Raw genomic sequence first — 21,117 nt, 5'->3', positions numbered from 1 at the left:
TGTACCTGATAATAGTGTGCAGGCGAGGATCTGTGAACTGTGTGGTTCGGTTGTTGTGGTCCACAAAGTAGATTCGACCCGACGCGGTGCTTCGGACCTCCCAGCCCACTGGCAGAGGACCAAGCTCCTCACAGCTCACACTGGCCAGGTCCCTGCAGCAGAAACAAATAGCTAGGCTCAAGCTCCAGCCAACAGCATTCCACTATACTGCACTTTAAACTACCACTGTGGTAAGAAGCCAGGCTTTTCCAGCTCCAAAGAATGTAAAATTTTGCCTACACCCAGTGAATATCACTTTCCGAGTTGAATTTCACTGTAAATATGAAGTATAGAAGCAATTTTTATTGAAAAGCTATTCATTTCAAATCACACATTTTTACCTACTCATAAACTGACAGTCAGTCCATATAAATGAAAGAAGTGAAAACCTGATGAGTTTGGAGAAAAGGCAGCCACGTTTTACAGACTGCTGATGTGCGTGCTTAATGACCAGGCATCTCATCAAAAGTCCTCATTCTACATCCAGTGGTTTTTAATCCCCACATTCTGACCCACGTCTAGACCGTGTGGGCCAAAGGAAATAACTTGAAGCTTTCTTCTAATCCGTATGTGTAATTACAGCTGAACAAAATGGGAACTCAAAGAAAAAAACAAACAAACAAACAACTCCAAACGAGTAGTGACATTTTCAGATTAAGAAATAATAACTGCACTATTTTCTTAAAAAGTGCAGAACACTGAAAACACATTTTGTCATTTTATTACCCAAATCTTCAGAAATTGTGTATTTCTACAGGTGAAAAGTGGTTGCACATTTTAATTCTGTATGAATATGAGACATTTAGAAGCTTAACATAATTTTAAAAAATATGTTAAGCATCTAAACAACCAGCACTGGAAGTTTATCATGTAATTTTTAGAGATGTCAGTTACTGTGAGGTCCTCAACTTTACCTCTGTGTTGGTTCCCTTTTCTTGGTGTAATTTTATCTACATGGTCTGCTGCTGCAGCTGCAAAGGCTGAGTGCGCTGTGGGGTTCATGTAAGGTTTTTGCCATTTCAGGATACACCTGGAATGGAACCAAGTGCTGTGTAATCATACCGAGGTATTCGAGGGTCGTGCCAAGTGCTGACTCCTGTCTGTGTGTGAAGGAAGTACACTTGGCCTTGTACTGTTGTTCGTTGTTCTGTTTGAAAAAGAAATGAAAGACAGATTTAACACATTTCTTATAAAGGTATTTGGAATGTAATTTTTGTCCATATATACCAACAAGGTTGGTGGCCATTCTCCATGTAATGTAGAGTTGTCAGGAAGGGCATCTGGCATAAAACGTAACAAATTAACATGCACATCCACCTCGGATCAACTGTGTCAACCCAGAGTGAAACAAGAGAGAAGCTGAAGGGACTTACTATAATGGAGTTGAAATTAAACAATTAGGTCTGATTCTGTAGAGACATTCAAGTCCAGACTTAAGAAACATTTATTCTCCCTCTCGTATGGCTAGCATACTGGCATAGCATGATACTATGCTTCCTATCCTTTTAAATTCATTTTATTACTAACGGAACAGGTCTTGGCCTCAACTTTATCTAAATTTTGGGTCTGTTAGTGAAGCTTAGGGCTAGCGGTCGGCGATCAACTTAGTAAGTTCTCTGCCTTTCTGTAGATTTACTGCTGGTGAATTATACCTTAGGTGTAGTTTTTCCAGGAGACTGATTCTGCTCTTTTTCTCTCTGTCCGAGGTACGAATAGCGGGACGACTACTGTAGACAGGATGCCGGACTACACACGGCAGCGGGAAAAGGCCCACATGAGGACTGCTGGATGACCCCTGCCTGTAGCATAACCGCCTGCATGGAATTCTCATCAAATACATTCTTTTGTTAGAATGTCATGTTGTTTTGAATTCCTGTTTTCTGTTTCTTCCCCTTGCATATAGATACACCTGTGATGGCTGTATCCAGAAAGTCACTGACAGCTTGGATCTTAAGCATTGATCCAGGACTGTCGGGATTTCCCTCAGAACCTGGTTTTAACTCTGTTTTACCAGTGTCATGTGTTAGTTTCTCCACTAGATGGCACCCTCAGTTTTGTTTAACACCTGGATCAGATGACTGACTGATTGATAGACTATTTAAATCCAGACTTTCTGTTCATGTATTGCCAGATACTTGTGCCATGTTTGTCTGTTACACTGCTTGCCTCGTTTTTGCCTTGCCAGCTTCCAGAGCCACCTTCGATGATCCAGGCAGTCTCCAAGAGGATCAAACCTGAATGCCGCCCTGTGACCTTGACTGAGTCTTCCAGCTGTGCGCTTGAGACGCTGAAATGTCCCGCAGCAAAAGCTCAGGTAATCTGGCCTCCCCTCTAACTTCTGTATTAGAGGAACTGTCTTTCCTGGTGTTCCGGACGATTCCTGCGTGGCTCCCATGCTGCCCTGGCTCCTGGCTACCTACACAGCTACGTCACTTTGGAACTCCTTGGCTCTTGACGCAGAGCGCATCTCAACTACATGCCAGTTAAGTTCCTCCTCGTCTTAGTGGGATCCAGTTCTCACCCGTTCCTGTCTCTGACTATGCTATGATAAAGAACTGTTCCAAGAACTCTTTCTAAGAACCGCATGAATTCTGATATCAATCAATTGAGAACCCAGCTGCATCAATTCCTGCTTAATTGGAATTGCATTACAACACGCAGCACTTGACCTCTGGCTTTTGGATACTACTTATGACCTATGAATAATTCCTGAACAACAAACTTTTTTTCTTAAGCAGAGAACTTTATTCCTGACCTCTGAAACAACCTGTGTTAAACATTTTATGAACTGTGACTGTTTTGAGGCTCCAGCGTTATGAGTGCATTCACTCACCCTGTGTGTCTTTATTCCCCATAGTTCCTGGTCTCAGAGGCAAGCGTTCCACCTGGTCCTGAACCCTGAGACCTTAGTTGATATTATCCTTCAAGACTTCAGCTCCCTCATTTCACCGCCAGCAGGCGGGCCATGTCTCCACACTGCAGGCACCCCAGTGCAGCATTTTTACTTTAATTGTTATAAATAAATCTATGTTTCTTTGTACTCTTCTCCATGTCCAGCTCCCTGCATTTGGGTCCATTGCCTGCAACGGTTTGGTCCTACCCGAACCTCTAACCATAACAAGGACATTCGCAAACACAGACATATCTGAGTGATCATAGAGAACATTTACTCAGAAATTCAAATAAGTTATCACATGTGACAGAACAAGCATCAAAACTGTAACTGACCGTATCCCTCAGGCAGATCAGGCGGTTGGTGACCATGCGGCCTATTCTGGGGGGTGTGGCTATGAGTTCTAGAATCCTGTCCTCTGATTCTCTGTGTCTGCAGGCGGCTTTCTTGACTGGGTGAGTCAAGGTGACAGTTTCCCCCTCCTGCCGCTCCAGTGGGGTCAGAATAGGGCAGTGGCTCTTCACTGAAACATCCTTCAAACACGGGCCTATGCACAGGAATGCACACAAATGCTTTTCATTGATAGAATCAAGAGAGGCTGTCATTATGAGCAAATAGAACTTCAAATAAGATCCCCCAGCACAGCATGCACTCCGAAGAGTTTGTAGTGTGATAACATGGGGTCCCATATGACAAAATCAGTGAGCTGAGTGGTAGTCTGTGACAAAACTATTATGATCTCCTATAAAACACAGCCTTTAATCTGAACCCCAAGCTATTTTTGTTCCTGTCACATTCTTATTCATGGTGGGCTCATTTTCACAACACTTCTGAGGCCTGCACCTCTATGGAAACAACACAAATGTAACTAGAAGTAGGTAGAAATAAAGAAATGGCTTTGTACAGTACAGCAGTGACATCATAAATCATATTAAAAAAAAAATGTAAGTTGAATTTCTTTCATAATGTATTTTACAAAAATGGATTGATTAAAAATATGGAATTTATGTGTGCAACATTTTTGTAACTGCCTGTAAGTGTTACTCATGTAGGGAAAAAAGGTGACTCCATATGCTGCATGTATACTATCTTTTGTCTGTGCTAGCATCTCTCAACACCTTATCTGCATTTTCTTTTATTTTCTTCAGTTTTTGTTTTCCTCCCCCCACTACTCCACCTTGCAGTCTTTTCATAGATTGCACTCATTCAAGGCTACCCAGATTCACTGACACATGCTGAATTTTTCATTTCTTACAGAATTTAGACTGTGCAGTTGGATTATTTTGGCTAAACTTTAAATGACATTAAAATAACATTATTTCAATGAAATATCACAGCTATGAATTTAGCGTTTGGTGCACATGGTCAGCTCAAAGACAAATGGAAAAGCATTCATTTACATTTTATGGCTATGATTTTGGCATTAAAAGAAAACAAATGAAAAAAGAAAACATTCATTAATGTTTAGAAGATTAACTTTTTTAAACTGCCATTACCTACTACTATGACAGCAGCCTCTCTCCTTAAATCAGATACAGTGTTCGAGTTACATTATACTTTTAAAACAATGTTGAGATGATTGGATTCCCTCTCACTCAACAGACAGCAGAAATGTTTTGTTAATTTTCCACAGTAATCTGCTTTCTTCACATCTCACAACTAAGAGATGTCACTAATTTCTGAATCATGCTACAGTAACAATCAGTAATTGTTTATCTAAATGTTACACCAGGAAATAGTCCAATGTTCCTCCTCACCCTTCATTTTCCAGCAGTCCTCTGCAGTCTACCATAGGGCCACCACTGCCGATGCGGTCTCGTGTCTGTAAGCTCACTAGAAACAATTAAGTGATAACAGTTAAACTGTGAGCACTTACAGTAGTGTTCAGAATAATAGTAGTGCTATGTGACTAAAAAGATTAATCCAGGTTTTGAGTATATTTCTTATTGTTACATGGGAAACAAGGTACCAGTAGATACAGTAGATTCTCACTAATCCAACAAGACCAAGCATTCATGATATGCACACTCTTAAGGCTATGAAATTGAGCTATTAGTAAAAAAAGTAGAAAAGGGGGTGTTCACAATAATAGTCGTGTGGCATTCAGTCAATGAGTTCGTCAATTTTGTGGAACAAACAGTTGTGAATCAGGTGTCCCCTATGTAAGGATGAAGCCAGCACCTGTTGAACATGCTTTTCTCTTTGAAAGCCTGAGGAAAATGGGACGTTCAAGACATTGTTCAGAAGAACAGCGCAGTTTGATTAAAAAGTTGATTGGAGAGGGGAAAACATACGCAGGTGCAAAAAATTGTAGGCTGTTCATCTACAATGATCTCCAATGCTTTAAAATGGACAAAAAAAAAAAAAAAACAGACGCGTGGAAGAAAACGGAAAACAACTATCAAAATGGATAGAAGACTAACCAGAATGGCAAAGGCTCACCCACTGATCAGCTCCAGGATGAACAAAGACAGTCTGGAGTTACCTGTAAGTGCTGTGACAGTTAGAAGATGCCTGTGTGAAGCTAAATGGAAATGGAAGAATATTTTGTGGACTGATGAGAGCAAAATTGTTCTTTTTGGGTCCAAGGGCCACAGACAGTTTGTGAGACGACCCCCAAACTCTGAATTCAAGCCACAGTTCACAGTGAAGACAGTGAAGCATGGTGGTGCAAGCATCATGATATGGGCATGTTTCTCCTACTATGGTGTTGGACCTATATATCGCATACCAGGTATCATGGATCAGTTTGGATATGTCAAAATACTTGAAGAGGTCATGTTGCCTTATGCTGAAGAGGACATGCCCTTTAAATGGGTGTTTCAACAAGACAATGATCCCAAGCACACGAGTAAACGAGCAAAATCTTGGTTCCAAACCAACAAAATTAATGTTTTGGAGTGGCCTGCCCAATCCCCGGACCTAAATCCAATTGAGAACTTGTGGGGTGACATCAAAAAAGCTGTTTCTGAAGCAAAACCAAAAAATGTGAATGAATTGTGGAATGTTGTTAAAGAATCTTGGAGTGGAATAATAGCTGAAAGGTGCCACAAGTTGGTTAACTCCTTGCCTCGCAGATGTGAAGAAATCATGAAAAACTGTGGTTATACAACTAAATACTAGTTTAGTGATTCACAGGATTGCTAAAAAAGCAGTTTGAACATAATAGTTTTTGAGTTTGTCGCGTCAACAGCAGATGCTACTATTATTGTGAACACCCCCTTTTCTACTTTTTATTACTAATAGCCCAATTTCATAGCCTTAAGAGTGTGCATATCATGAATGCTTGGTCTTGTTGGATTTGTGAGAATCTACTGAATCTACAGGTGCCTTGTTTCCCATGTAACAATAGGAAATATACTCAAAACCTGGATTAATCTTTTTAGTCACATAGCACTACTATTATTCTGAACACTACTATGATACAGAGAGGAACAATTAAAAAAAAAAAAAAAAAGTAATTAGCACAGACAAACAAATAAATAACTAAATTCATACATGTACAAATGTCACTCAGGAAAACACAGAATACAAGTGAATGTGTGCAGCCGTACCTACAATCTGCCCACGCACTGCGTCACTGTCTGATGGATTCAGTTTACATAGATCTAAACGCTGATCTGGAAAAAACAGCAAAGTCAAAAACCAACGGAACAAAAATCCTTTAATTTCTGAACTGACATGACAGTGCCCCATAAATGAAACATCAACTTGTACATTTTGTACAATTTAACAATTTCTAACAGTAAGACCCCCATCGCACTTAGTAGGAATAAGCACGAGCCAAGATGAATAGGCAGAATTGGGGGGGGGGGGGGGGGGGGGATTTGTCCCACATCTGGGGAGGAATAAGAGGACAGCCGTCTGAATACCCAGACTGCGCTCCGACACGCCTCGACTGCATGAGCCTCCGAATATGGTACAAATGTAGGTGGAACACAGTAAGAATACCTGGACAACTGCCAGATTGCAGTAAGAACAATAAGAAGGCACTTACAAGCCGTATGATTGCGGTCTGACTGCGGTTTGGCAGGATATAATGCAGCAGCACTTGAGGTGTGCTTGCGGTGCATTCGGGACATGCGGCCATGGTGGAAACATGCTAGACGTCCCCCGAATGAGATCAGAATGTCTCAAATGCAGTTTTCATGCCATCGGATTGTTTAGAATGCAGTCAGACGGCACTTCCACTGCCATTCGATAGTGCTTCCACTTGGACTGCGCCTCAAATGTTTTGAACATGAGATAGACATTCAAGGGGGCCACACAACTGTGCTCGACTGTTTAGACTGTGCTCAGAATGCTGTCCGATGGGTGCGAATGGATCTCCCGATTGTGGGTCTAATTTTCATTTGGACGGGATTCGGGCTCATTCGGCCTCTACTGTGATGGGGGTATAAAGGTTCTGTGATCACACAATCATTCAAAAGTGTGTGTGTGTGTGTACACAAGCTCACATCCTGTATCTTTTAGCCTGCTGATGGCATTGGAAAGCAGTCGTATGCAGCCTAGGAAGCCTGCCCCCTGTCTTTTATGGATCTTCTTGTGGTTCCATATACTGATGGTGATGGAATCAGTCTTTCCAATGTAACTTTAACAAAAACAAAGTCATTAACATCCTATTTGCCAGTCTATTTTGTTCAGTCTGTTGTCAGGCAAAATGTTTTGTCAGATGCCCAGTATAAACTTTTGGGTGTGGTATAGGCAACTCACAGATCATAGTGCTGATTCCATTTGGGGTCCAACGTGTTCTTGACTGTGTCTGTAGAGTGGCACTGCCCCGATCCATCCACCACAACCTTGGCAAAAGGATCCGGTAGACCTATATGGCCATTTTTATTGTTAACATTCACTAAATTAATAATAATTAAACAAGATTTCAACATCACAGATTTTATGGTGCGTTTACACATGAGCAAGACGCGTTACGAATGTCATTTTTCTGTCATTCGTGACACATTCCCGACATTCTTAACGTGACTTAACGCATCTGAATAGGTTTCCTAATAGTGCGTGTTGGTGCGTGATATTCTTGATATTCGTAGAGCATGATTTGGCTGTCAAAAAATCTTCCATGAATGTCACACACCACTCTCGTTTCGCCTCATGTCGTGGAGGTCGCAACTGAGCGTATTGATCCGTCTTGATGAGTAGTGATCCTTAATAGAATGTGACAACGCTCGTAATGGTTCCTGTGATGGTTCTTGGAGCCCAAACTGTCACGTGTTATTACGAAGTGACACGGAAACTGTCAAGTTTTGACACGACTTGTAACGCGGTGTCACATTTCACTGCGCGCTACGACGAATCAGTTTTCTGTTACGTGCACACAATTAAACTCGGCTCCACAGCGTTCAGTTTGATGCAGGATGCCGAAGAGGAACAGTGACGCAAAGTCAGCCAAGTGTTGTTCCACAGTTCCTGCTGAAGCTCCTCAGGACGCTCCTGCAGGTGTTCCACCTGCTGTTGTAACCGATGAGCGGGAGAACGAGTCTGAGCCAGAGGAACCAGAGGAGCGAGAGGATGTCTGCAGCCAGACATCTCTGCACCTCCTCCAGTCTGGCGGAGGAAGAAGCGTGTGCACAATTAAACCCTGCTGCACCACATTCAGTTTGATTGCTGACACCAAGTCAGCTAAAAGTCTCATTTCAGTGCTCCTCAGTGCGCTCCTGCAGGTGTTCCACCTGCTGCATGTGCCTGATGTTTGGGAAAACGCGCGAGACGAGAGCCGCATGAAGCCACACATCTGGCTCTGTCCATCTCCTCCTCCTCCTCTCTGCGCCACTCCATGGCACAGAGCCCAACTACGCATGTAGTCACAAAGTTCTTCTGAAAAACTGGAGCGATCTGAATTGTTAGCAACAGTTGGATGAATATGGGTGTGTGTGTGGAGACAATTCACCTTGTTTACAACGTGACAGAACGTAACAATGCGCTGTTATGCGCAACAGCGCGCAACACTTTTCTTGACCGTGCGTAATGGTTCCTGATAATTCTCCAGCAACATGTGCCATTAATCGTAACGTGTGGTAACAGGTTGCAGCAGTTCCTGAGGACACGTGACGCCTCTGCCCCGAATCATCACATTCGTGATCAGCGGCCAAGAATGTGTACTTCGTGGCATTCGTGACTTGTCGTTGTTATGTGTAAACGCAGCTTTAAATGGTTTTAGCACTGAACAAGTGTGCAACACCACAAAAAAAACAAAAACAAAAAACTATCTTTTTCTTTATCTAAAGCAGAATTCAGATTAACATCTCCACCTGAGAATACCCTCCAAATTAAAAGATGTTCTCCAATGATACATGCCATGCATTATAAAAGTGATACTAGTGAAAATAAAGCTATAAGCTGAATTTTGCCAAAATCTGGCAATAAACTCCAAACCAACAAATTTGTAATTTTGTACTTGTTTCTGACAATAATTTCTGACAGTAATTTAAAACACTGTGGGATGTTCAAGAATAATTTAGAGTTTGACAGAATCCAGGATAAAGATAGGTCCCCAAAATAAAGTCTGAGATGCCCCCATATCAGTCAGTCTAGTTGCAGTTGGATCAGTGAGCTCACAGACTGGCAGTGACAAGAGAATTTTCCTAAAGTTAATGAGCTAGTTAAGAGTCAGAATCAGTACAATGTCAGTCTGTTCCTGCTACTTTAATATTCACCACTTGTTAACAAGCCACACATTACACAGAACTGCATGTGTTCTCTACCCTTCGAGTTGTAAATTAGGTGCATTTAGCTTTGGGTGATTTTGCACTGGGTGTTATAACTTCAGGCTACTTTTGGATGGGGTTTCTCTCTTTTTAACATACATCCAGGTTAACACACGAGAGATAGGGGTCCATTGTGACTCTGTTCCAAACCTTTTAGACCTGGGCAGACCTCTAGTCTAGGGTCATCCAGGGTAGTTGAAGCCAACTGTGCTGTAGAGCTGTAACTGTCACCCACATTTGTATGAGGGTGGCAGAAAAACATCTTTCTCAAGCTTGGTAACAATTCCCTTAATCACTGTGGATTTCATTGGGCCAGATACTTCTATAAATGTTATTAATAATTAAATAAAGGGGGAGGAAGTGTTTGAGTGTCGTCTGGGGAAAATAATGCTTTAAAACTGCACTTTTCCCTCAGTAAAAAAAAAAAATAATAATAATAATAATATATATTTTTCTATATATATTATTACAGTAAAGGTTCTGTTTTATCGGTTTCTGACTTTATGTCTGAATGTTATCTTTGTAATGTTTCTGACATTACAAGGATCCTTGTAATAATGTCACCATTATTATAATAATAATGTTACCTTGTAATAATGGTGACATTATTACAAGGATCCTTGTAAGCTGATGTCTTGACAGTGAGAGGAAAAGAAAAATGAAGTAAAATTAGCTTACACAGCTGATGACTAAATTTTGTGAACATTAAAAGTATTCAACCCCGCCCTTTTTTTGCATGGTAGGGAATACAGCACACAACCCAAAACTGCCTTGAAAAACCATAGGTTTCACAACATTCTATTCTTCTATTCTCTTCTTTAATTTTCTACGCAGGTCTTTGCACAAAAAAGATAAATTACTAGAATCTTAGAGAATTCTTCATTGAGGATCCAGACAGCAACAAAATTAACAATATACTCTTTTATTTTAGCGGCACAGTAGGACAACAAATAATTATTTTCAGTATTGATTATTGTAATGATTAGTCATTTAGTTGTGTGGCCTATAAATTGTTAGAAAATGGTGAAAAATGATGATCAGTGCTCCCAAAAGCCCAAGTTGATGTCCTTAAATGTCACTTTTGTCCACAACCAAAAATATCCTGTTTATTGTCGAAGATGAATAAAGAAACTATCGAAGAAAGCAGAAAATATTCATATTTAAGAAAATGAAATGGGAGAATTTAAACGCTGCAAAAAGAAACACTCAAATTAATAACTGATTATCAAAATAGTTGTTGATTAAATTATAGCTGATTATTTGTCACAGCAGTACACAGTATTACAGTAAATCATATTGCTCTAAGTAAGGGAAACTGTGACAGTCTGTTCTACACCTCTAAATTATATATGTACAGTACATGTATGCACATCTTTACCATGGATTTAGTCATTAAAGACGCTGCTCAGTTTTTACTGCTTTTACTAAAAAGCAAAAACCATTCTGATCCAGCAAAGTACATTATCTAGTACACTGTATCATAGTGGGTCAACACACTACGGCTTTTGCAAAAAATATTAAATGGTTTTTATATCATACTTTTCATGACAGCTGAGAAAAGAGAATTATAAATTAGCCCAGAGGGAAAGAACAACGACAATAGGAAATGATATTTAACAGAGTAGCTGCACCCAATTTGGATGTTTTGGTGAAAATAATAAGCATTTTGAAAAGAGAAATGAACATGCAGAGAGGACGTGTTCAACTGATGCAAGATTCACAGGAATAAAAATGTCATAAGAACAATACTTACGAAAGAAGTCTTTTTTTGCAAGGTTCTTGGCACATAATACTGCAAAACATAAAACTGTTATGAATAAAATGTCACACACACAAACAAGCAGCATATTTTACTTTGTGTAGGCTGCAACAAACTTGTACAGTGCATGAAAAAGTCATTAGAGTGGGAAGAGTTGAATAATATGAATGCTCAAGGCTGTAAATGAGCAAAAAAACTTGAATATGGCACGCAGATGTAAACAGCAACATTTATGTTTAGCATTAGCTGCGACTCACAGAGTCAGGGGGATTCACAGTGCAAAGCTCATACTGATGCAGACTCTGTGTGCAGAGTATTTAGTTTATATATATATATATATATATATATATATATATATATATATATATATATATATATATATATATATATATATATATATATATATACAGACACACACACACACACACACCTGTGTTCCAACCAGGCTGACTGGCTTGCCTTGCCTCAGAACTGTGACTGTATTTGTGCTGCACAATTAACTGCATCTGAATGTGATTTAATCATTAAAGGGTTCAATCGGAATGAATAATTCAATAAAAACCTTCATAGTCTGCTCTGGGAGTGCATAGCTATAGTCTTTAGAAAATAAATAAAGCTAAAATCACATTAAACCAGTGTTTATCTTGTAATACATAGAAGAGAAACACTGATGAATAACGAAACAATGAAAAACAAGACTAAATATCAATTAATTTGTAAATCAAAGATCATTTGGGTGCATCGGCAGAGCTCTGAGCAGCACTGCATGACTTTGCTCATCCACCTCTGTCTTTGTTGCGATGCAAGCACTTTAAATTTAAATCGTGGGTGTTCAATTAAATGCAACGCATGTGAAAGAAAGTATGGCGCACCATAAAAAGCGAAAAAGCTGTAGTGCACGGGATGGACAAGTGAATATAAAGACATTTTTTTTTTTTTTTTTGGGCCAAAAGCCTTCAAAATAAAGACACACAGTCAGTCTGGGTAGGATCCACAGTGGGTGAAGAACCAAGTTTTAATTTGTTGATCTCAGTTTTAGGCATGCTTCTATTAAAGTTCATTTTAGCTTTTTTAGGCTTAAGTGCAGCAATTAATCATACTCACAGTGTTCAAAATATGCATTTTTTGGCAAGTTCTTAGGTTACACAGTTTTTGTTGTGTTTTGCAATTGTTTATTTAAAAGAATGACATTTCTTGCTTGCTGCTTTTGCATTTCTTACATTACATTTTCCGGCTCTGTGCACTTATTTTTTCAGTGCGTACCAACAGGCCTGAAAAAAATTCTATAGGAAACACTGACAGCCATAAAGGTTACTAGACTTAAAAATTCTACTATGTTTTAGGGGTGTGGTAGGACTGTAATGAAAACGAAGGTTGAGCAGGCCAACAACAACAAAAAAGCCAAACACTCCAGGATAAACATTTTTACTATTGTTTTTATTGCTTTAAAATGTTTTAAACCACCTGAAAACATTGTCTAGAACCAAAGAAAAATCACAGGAAAATACATTGTTACGCCTGACTAATTTGCTACACTACTCAAGTGCTTTGATGCCCTATAAAATCTGGCATAAGGTTCATTTCAAGCAGTCATTCAGGAAGCTGACCAGTCACACAGACGTTTTCGGATGTGGTGGCTGCGGTGGTGTAGATGTGTCTGGCAAAACTCTGCTGTGATTAACCAACAGAGAATGACTGCAGGATATCCTTCCCTCTTCCTCATCAACCCCTTCCATTCCTCCTTTTGACTCATACATTCCGTAACAGTGTTTTCCATAGAATTTTTCAAGCTCAGTAGTGCTCAGTGGGGGGGGGGGATGACGACAACCAAAAAACCTAAAATCGCAAGGTGCACTGTGCTGAAAAAGTGCAAACCATTTAGTTAATCCTACCATAATTTTGTAAATCTTGATCATTATTTGAAAAACCATGTATTTTTCTGTCAAATTATCACTTTTACCAATGACTGGGCATATAAAACAGAACAAACAAACAAATAAATAAATATCACATGAGCATCATTCAGGACACTCAGGTTGTGTCCCCCAAATCTCCTCAGACCTCAGCCCTTCAGACACAACAGAGGATGGAATAAACCTCTCTGAGCCAATGGAGTATTTTGCTTTTGTGTCATTACTTTTTCATAGATTAGGAAGGGCAGCAACCTTGTGCCACTGTCACATTAAATGGAAAAATGTCCTACTGGTTTTGCAGCATGGGCGCTACGGTTTTCTCTATATATGCTACAAAATTACTAAACCCACTATTGATCCGTAGGGCAAGCATCCATTATAACTGGTCTCTGTAACATGCAAAAAGAACCCCTCAGACCAGAAATATTTTGTTAATAACGCCAACGAAAAATACAGATGTTAGCAGACAGAGCTTTCAACAGAAGACACCAGAATCTACCTACAACATACATAAAAAGGGTCTAATGGCAACCTCCATCTTCTAATATATTTTGTACTTCACCCCCCACCCCCAATCAAAACACTCTTTTACTGTTTACACAATCTGTCGCGTTAAAAGTCCTGTCTGCAGCGTGACTTTAAGCTCCAGCTGTTGTCTGCATAGTGCATGGACAAGGGTTACCAGCTGGCACCCCAGGGGCCACATCAGGCCCAGCCTCCTCTTGTGTACACGTTTTACCGGAGTGCTTTTAAAGTTTGGGAACATGCACTCTGAGATGTGTTAGTGATGACTGGGAGGGACTTTGACTATAAATGTTAGGGATGTTGTCGGAGGGGGAATAGATTTACGTCTGAATTTGTGATTATTATCCTTAATGATTCACAATTAGGGATGGGTATCGATAAGATTTTATCGATATTGATACAATTAGCGATTCCTCGTACTGATCCAATTCCCTTATCGATACCTCTTGTGAATTTTCTGTGTACTAAAAGTCGGCTTTACAGGTTTTCTGTGCCAACAACATTTTATTGAGTCTTAAAGTAAATAAATATGAAATTGTTCACTGGATCCTTGATCTGTGGCCATTAATAGAAATAAACAAAATGTGTAGTTCTTGTCAAAAGCATTTTCAGACATTAAAGGCATGAATATCACTCCATACCTCTGAGCTGAGCTCAAATGTGCTACACGTCAACATCAAATGTAATTCATAAAGAACGCAGGACGTCTCATTTTGGGAGGAAAAAAGCATTTTGGTCGATTGTAGTTTATTGTTTGTTTTACAACGTTTGGAAAGAGGTGTCATTTGATTTAAAATGGCAATTCGCTTTGAAGTTATTAATTCCGCCTGGACTCTAACTTGACTCAGCAGAGAGCGACGCAGTGTTTGGAGCTGTGCGAATGGAACGGAGGACGATTCTCGTTTCTTTCTCGCAACACGAGTCCCAGTTAGTGACTTTAATCCGCACAAAAATGACTCATGATTGACATCTTTAAATGGCTTTGAGAGGGGTTAAGAAACAGAATTGCTGCTTCTGAAAAGCAGTGAAGCAAAGAACCAGCGAAGCAGCGGGTCGGAGCACTGCTTCACTGGTTCAAGCTTCAAAGGGGAGCTGTTACAGAAGTGGTTGATTACAGAACCGCTCCAGGGTCTGCAATCAACATAGAGAAATTATCTTTTCCCTGACAAACACCCTCAAAAACAACGGCCGCTCTGAAGTACCGATAAGGGAATCTTAAGCAAAAAGGCTATTGATGTCAGTGGATCGAATCATTTCTTAACGATACCCGAAAAGAACCAGTTTTCGATACTCACAATTGTTTCAAAATGTAAATTTTTTTTTTAAATAATGTGTCCATTTTGTTTGTTTCTCTTCAATGCTGTAAACTCACTGAAGTAGGATACAGCCTCAAAGGCTGCAATCACCAGCCCTGTACTTCATATATTGCATGACTAGGGTGTCCCATTTCAAACGCTGCTTGCAAGAAGGTCAATATGTGCAGCATTCTTTCCCCCGAAAATGAAGGATCCATCAGGTGTATCCTTCATGCCCCAAGCAATTCCGTAGGTCATTTGATGATTTTTCCAAGACAAAATGGTTGGTAAATTTTACAAAAGAAAAAAGGATGCTTTTGGGCTTTGTATGCACAATTCTTGTAACTTTAACGTCTGATCCAATCCTGATCCATGAATTTGGATATCTGCCGATACCGATATTATTCCGGTACCAGAACTTTGTTACTTTAATAATATTATTATCATCCTTATTCTTGATTTTATATGAGGATATTTTATGTCCCCAGTTATACAGCTTCATGATGAAGTGGGAAGGATTTTCTTAAAAAGAAGATCCAAAAGTTCAGCTGCAATTTGCCAGGAGTTAACCTACATTTGATGTTTTGGTGAAAGAATTAAATACATTTATTTACTGCTGGGTCAATGGCTGAAGTTTCATCTGTTGGCACACCTGCTCTGAATACGTGAAGTGTTTTTGGGACGATCAGAGAGAGCATTTCCTTATTTACAAAACCACCAAAAACTAATAAGTGTATATTTGAAGTCAGTCTGGGCAATTCGTCTCATCCTGGCTAATTTTGTCTTTCTGCTCCGGTAAAAAAAAAAAAATCCTTGCGTTATTTAATGTGGCACTTTCTTAAATGTTTGATTCGGGTCATGATGGACCATCCGCCTCTCGGCTCAACAGCTTTGCAAATATTTCACGTTGCTGTCTTGGGTTTGCGGTGCTCAGGGGACATGTCAGCAACATAACTTCTCAGTGCTTGCCTGTTAGCTGACCGCTAACTGCAGAAAGGACCTCCCGAACGGAGGCATCTCACACACAGTACTCACTCTTCGTCTCATTGAGAGACACGCCTTCATTTAGAAACCCCCTACCCCTAACTTCATGCTGTGGCTGATCAACCTTATATTATACCTCTGTAGTTAAAACGCAACAAGAACAATTATTCCACAGAAAACTGTGTGATGGAAAGCAACAGCCAAGGCACTACAGATACACCAAAATGATCGACATTCAAATGGCATTATTTAAAAAACTATATCTAGCCTGGTGAGGTTCTCATTAGCCTGGGGGCTCACCATGCCCATAAAACTGTAGGGGCAATATAGGGCATAACCTAACCTCTTACACAAAAAGAGAAGGAGCATGAGAAAGGGTGAGGATGAACTTGCCAAAATGCCCCTGCCTTAACTTCCGGTCCAGTTTTAAAGGAAGTCTTTCTCTGTCACTACAGTGCTGGGTTATCCAATACTCTTACTCTCCAATGTGTTGACAGAGAAAAAGGGCTCCCCTATTTTAACACTGGGACTTTTCAGCTTCACCAGGAATCTCTTCATTATGCTAATGTGCCAGCTGTCAAACAAGCACCCAGCAGCAGCTCAACTGGTTCTCTTGTTTTTTTTTTTTTGTTTTAATCCATGGCTAACGAGACCAATTACAGGAAGAACTCCATTCAACAAAACTGAAGGAATAAGTAGAAACTATAAAGAGATTAGGCAAAACTTCTTCTTGGGTACTTTCCTCAATACTTGAAGTTGCAAGAAGTTGTAAGAATTTAAAAAAACAATAATAATCAACTATCATAGTGAAACCACACACACACACACACACACACACACACACACACACACACACACACACACACACACACACACACACACACACACACACACACACACACACACACACACACACACACACACACACACACACACTTTTATTTTTTCTGGAAATGACCAGGAAGTTATTAATGTATTAAATTGCTTACAACAGTAGACGTTTTAAGGAATCGCATGTCATTCAAGTTATCAAAACAGCAAACAATTTATCAAATAATAACTTGAAATATTGAGCGATAAATAAATAAAAAAATCGGAACTCTGACTTGTTTCAGTTTGCTTGTTTTCTGTTTGATCAGGCAAAGTCGCAACCCCTGTGGTGGTACATAACTACCTATATGCGGTTTGCCAATGAAAGACTCGCCAAGCATTCAGTGTTATCTTTATGTACTTTCTGATACTTACTTAATACTTTTCACATATTAAGGTTCACACTGCATCCCAAAAACAAATAGGAAATCTTTTAAGTAAATGTTTCTTTGGTGAGGCCAACATTACAAATTTATATTTCTAAGAATTCTCTTCAATTAGGGTTTAACAGAAGAGTTCAGTTCAACTAATTTGACGTATTTGTTTTCTCATGCCGATACACCAACTATTTCAAGTTCTTAGAAAAATCCACATATACAAAATCTGGACTCTGAAACCTAAACTAGCCTAAAACATCTCTGTTTTTTGTCTGGCAAAGACAGACATGCAGGCCAAACAACCTCTTTGCTTTCAGAGCCAAATAGCCTGGCAGTGATACACTCCCATTGGCTCAACATACATTCCTCACCCAATTAGAATTCCATTCATACCTGTGGAGGCAGGGCACAGTTGGGGGCAATAACCTCTATTTGCATCCATGCTGAAATAAAAGTCCCTTCGGCTGCTCCCTTGTTTGCACTCGGGGTCGCCACAGCAAATCCAAGGTGGATCTGCATGTTGAATTGGCACAGGTTTTACGCTGGATGCCCTTCCTGATGCAACTCCACATTACATGGAGAAATGTGGCAGGGGTGGGATTTGAACCCGGAGCCTTCTGAACTGAAACCAAGCGCATTAACCACTTGGCCACTTAATGAGCCACTATTCTGACATAAAACCTCAAATATTTTGAAAAACTGATGCTCACTGAGAAATCTTTCGAACATTACGCTCGTTCCTTACGCCAAGCGTTTAATTTGCTAAATGCTGCACTGAGGCAAAGAACAAAGGTCACCCCCTGAGCCTTTTTTTTTGGGGACAATTTCTAATATTCTCTTTATCATCCTTCATGGGATACTGCAAAAGACTCTACACATATATTAAATCTCTCCAAGAGATACAAGATGCTCATGTATATGCTACCAGAGTGAAACCTACTGACACCTAAAATAGCTTATTCTGCGCTTTCTGGTAGCCTTGCTGCATTCGACTGCAAGTTGGTAATTCTGAGGTAGTACTGAGATTTTACTGTCATATCACGACATAAATAAAGCTGGGTTTCTGTTACAGGTTAGCTGAGCAAAAAGATGGCTCTGGTGTGTTTAGCAAGCTGCTGCTTTACTTTTTGCCAGTTGGTTCACACGGCAAGATAATTAGGCCAATATTGGACCCGATCTTCCCCTTCTGACAATCTTCAGGACACACCAACTATCGTGATGATGCTAAAGATAATCTTAACAGATATTCCTGCCATGTGTGGTGTGTTAAGAGCACTCTGATCTGCTCAGAAGGACGTCAGGAGCCTTTAGACCGCAAATCTGGGATATTCAACATGTTGGATTGTCTTGGCCCTATATCACAGCGTGTGTGGTGTCCCCCGACCACAAACAACCACACAGCCTGCTGAATGTGACGTGCAGCCAATGAGACAGCAAGGCGATGGACGCACGGAGCGGAACCTAAAATCAAATCGGCTGTTATGGCTTACCACAAAGTCCGGTGGTCGCGATGTCTCCACTCCTTCCAAAGAACGCCTTTTATTTTTGTTTTTGTATCATTGTTTTCCTCTGTTGTAAATAGTCCAAAAACTATTGCTGTTTGTTTACTCTGAAGTCACTTTTAGTCTCGAGAGATTTTGTAAGATTTCCTGTCTGACCGGGGAATGTTTTGTGAAATCTGTTCATCCATGGTGTGTTGTCTTTATCGTGTGGCTGAACACCACACACCGTATGACCAACTCTGTTAGATCTATGATTTTTTTTTCTCCACGTGTTTGGTCTCTCATGTTCTGGAAACCTACAGATAATTTAAAAATCTTGCTGTGTGAACCAGGCTTTAGTGTGTTTTTTTTTGGCAATGTTTCTACTCTCTTGATTCATAATGTCCAGCACGATTGCTCCTGAGACACCTGACAGCGTTAATAATTGTTGTCATTCTGAAGAAATGAGTGAGAGGCAGTCAGAAGACACAAGCGCTGCAGACTGCGCACAGAAAGGCTATAAAATCCCCTTACTGTCCAGGTCGACTGGTTCTAAAGTGTGACAGATCCCCCACAGCAAACAAGCAAGCTCTGTGTGCGCATATATGGAACCAGTTTTATTTATTGTTATCTATCGTCCTCCTGGTCGTTACTGTGAGTTTCTCTGTGAATTTTCAGAACTTTTGTCTGACTTAGTGCTTAGCTCAGATAAGATAATTATAGTGGGCGATTTTAACATCCACACAGATGCTGAGAATGACAGCCTCAACACTGCATTTAATCTATTATTAGACTCAATTGGCTGTGCTCAAAATGTAAATGAGTCCACCCACCACTTTAATCATATCTTAGATCTTGTTCTGACTTATGGTATGGAAATTGAAGACTTAACAGTATTCCCTTAAAACTCCCTTCTGTCTGATCATTTCTTAATAACATTTACATTTACTCTGATGGACTACCTAGCAGTGGGGAATAAGTTTCATTACACTAGAAGTCTTTCAGAAAGCGCTGTAACTAGGTTTAAGGATATGATTCCTTCTTTATGTTCTCTAATGCCATATACCAACACAGTGCAGAGTAGCTACCTAAACTCTGTAAGTGAGATAGAGTATCTCGTCAATAGTTTTACATCCTCATTGAAGACAACTTTGGATGCTGTAGCTCCTCTGAAAAAGAGAGCTTTAAATCAGAAGTGCCTGACTCCGTGGTATAACTCACAAACTCGCAGCTTAAAGCAGATAACCCGTAAGTTGGAGAGGAAATGGCGTCTCACTAATTTAGAAGATCTTCACTTAGCCTGGAAAAAGAGTCTGTTGTTCTATAAAAAAAGCCCTCCGTAAAGCTAGGACATCTTACTACTCATCACTAATTGAAGAAAATAAGAACCCCAGGTTTCTTTTCAGCACTGTAGCCAGGCTGACAAAGAGTCAGAGCTCTATTGAGCCGAGTATTCCTTTAACTTTAACTAGTAATGACTTCATGACTTTCTTTGCTAATAAAATTTTAACTATTAGAGAAAAAAATTACTCATAACCATCCCAAAGATGTATCGTTATCTTTGGCTGCTTTCAGTGACGCCGGTATTTGGTTAGACTCTTTCTCTCAGATTGTTCTGTCTGAGTTATTTTCATTAGTTACTTCATCCAAACCATCAACATGTCTATTAGACCCCATTCCTACCAGGCTGCTCAAGGAAGCCCTACCATTATTTAATGCTTCGATCTTAAATATGATCAATCTATCTTTATTAGTTGGCTATGTACCACAGGCTTTTAAGGTGGCAGTAATTAAACCATTACTTAAAAAGCCATCACTTGACCCAGCTATCTTAGCTAATTATAGGCCAATCTCCAACCTTCCTTTTCTCTCAAAAATTCTTGAAAGGGTAGTTGTAAAACAGCTAACTGATCATCTGCAGAGGAATGGTCTATTTGAAGAGTTTCAGTCAGGTTTTAGAATTCATCATAGTACAGAAACAGCATTAGTGAAGGTTACAAATGATCTTATGGCCTCAGACAGTGGACTCATCTCTGTGCTTGTTCTGTTAGACCTCAGTGCTGCTTTTGATACTGTTGACCATAAAATTTTATTTCAGAGATTAGAGCATGCCATAGGTATTAAAGGCACTGCGCTGCAGTGGTTTGAATCATATTTATCTAATAGATTACAATTTGTTCATGTAAATGGGGAATCTTCTTCACAGACTAAGGTTAATTATGGAGTTCCACAAGGTTCTGTGCTAGGACCAATTTTATTCAC

General features: G+C 39.9%; 1 protein-coding gene across 3 annotated transcripts in view; it reads right to left on the bottom strand.

The window, feature by feature from the left end:
* smurf1 (SMAD specific E3 ubiquitin protein ligase 1) overlaps positions 1-21,117 on the bottom strand; it is a 50,307-nt gene that overhangs the window by 18,402 nt on the left and 10,788 nt on the right. For all 3 annotated transcript variants that reach the window (XR_004565566.1, XM_034189996.1, XM_034189998.1), the window contains exons 2-9: positions 11,405-11,443; positions 7,646-7,754; positions 7,390-7,523; positions 6,487-6,552; positions 4,690-4,765; positions 3,268-3,479; positions 1,102-1,186; positions 6-152 (exon numbers count right to left, since the gene is read on the bottom strand). Coding sequence is in view for 2 of the 3 variants with exons in the window: in XM_034189996.1 (XP_034045887.1) it covers positions 6-152; positions 1,102-1,186; positions 3,268-3,479; positions 4,690-4,765; positions 6,487-6,552; positions 7,390-7,523; positions 7,646-7,754; positions 11,405-11,443 (868 nt within the window). In the remaining variant the exon portion in view is untranslated. The remainder of the gene's footprint in view (positions 1-5; positions 153-1,101; positions 1,187-3,267; positions 3,480-4,689; positions 4,766-6,486; positions 6,553-7,389; positions 7,524-7,645; positions 7,755-11,404; positions 11,444-21,117) is intronic.

The sequence above is a fragment of the Thalassophryne amazonica genome, chromosome 16 (genome assembly GCF_902500255.1).
Source record: "Thalassophryne amazonica chromosome 16, fThaAma1.1, whole genome shotgun sequence".
In the NCBI taxonomy this organism is placed as follows: domain Eukaryota; kingdom Metazoa; phylum Chordata; class Actinopteri; order Batrachoidiformes; family Batrachoididae; genus Thalassophryne; species Thalassophryne amazonica.
The sequence above is the reverse complement of the archived record's forward strand: the minus strand, read 5'-3'. Positions and strand labels throughout refer to the sequence as shown.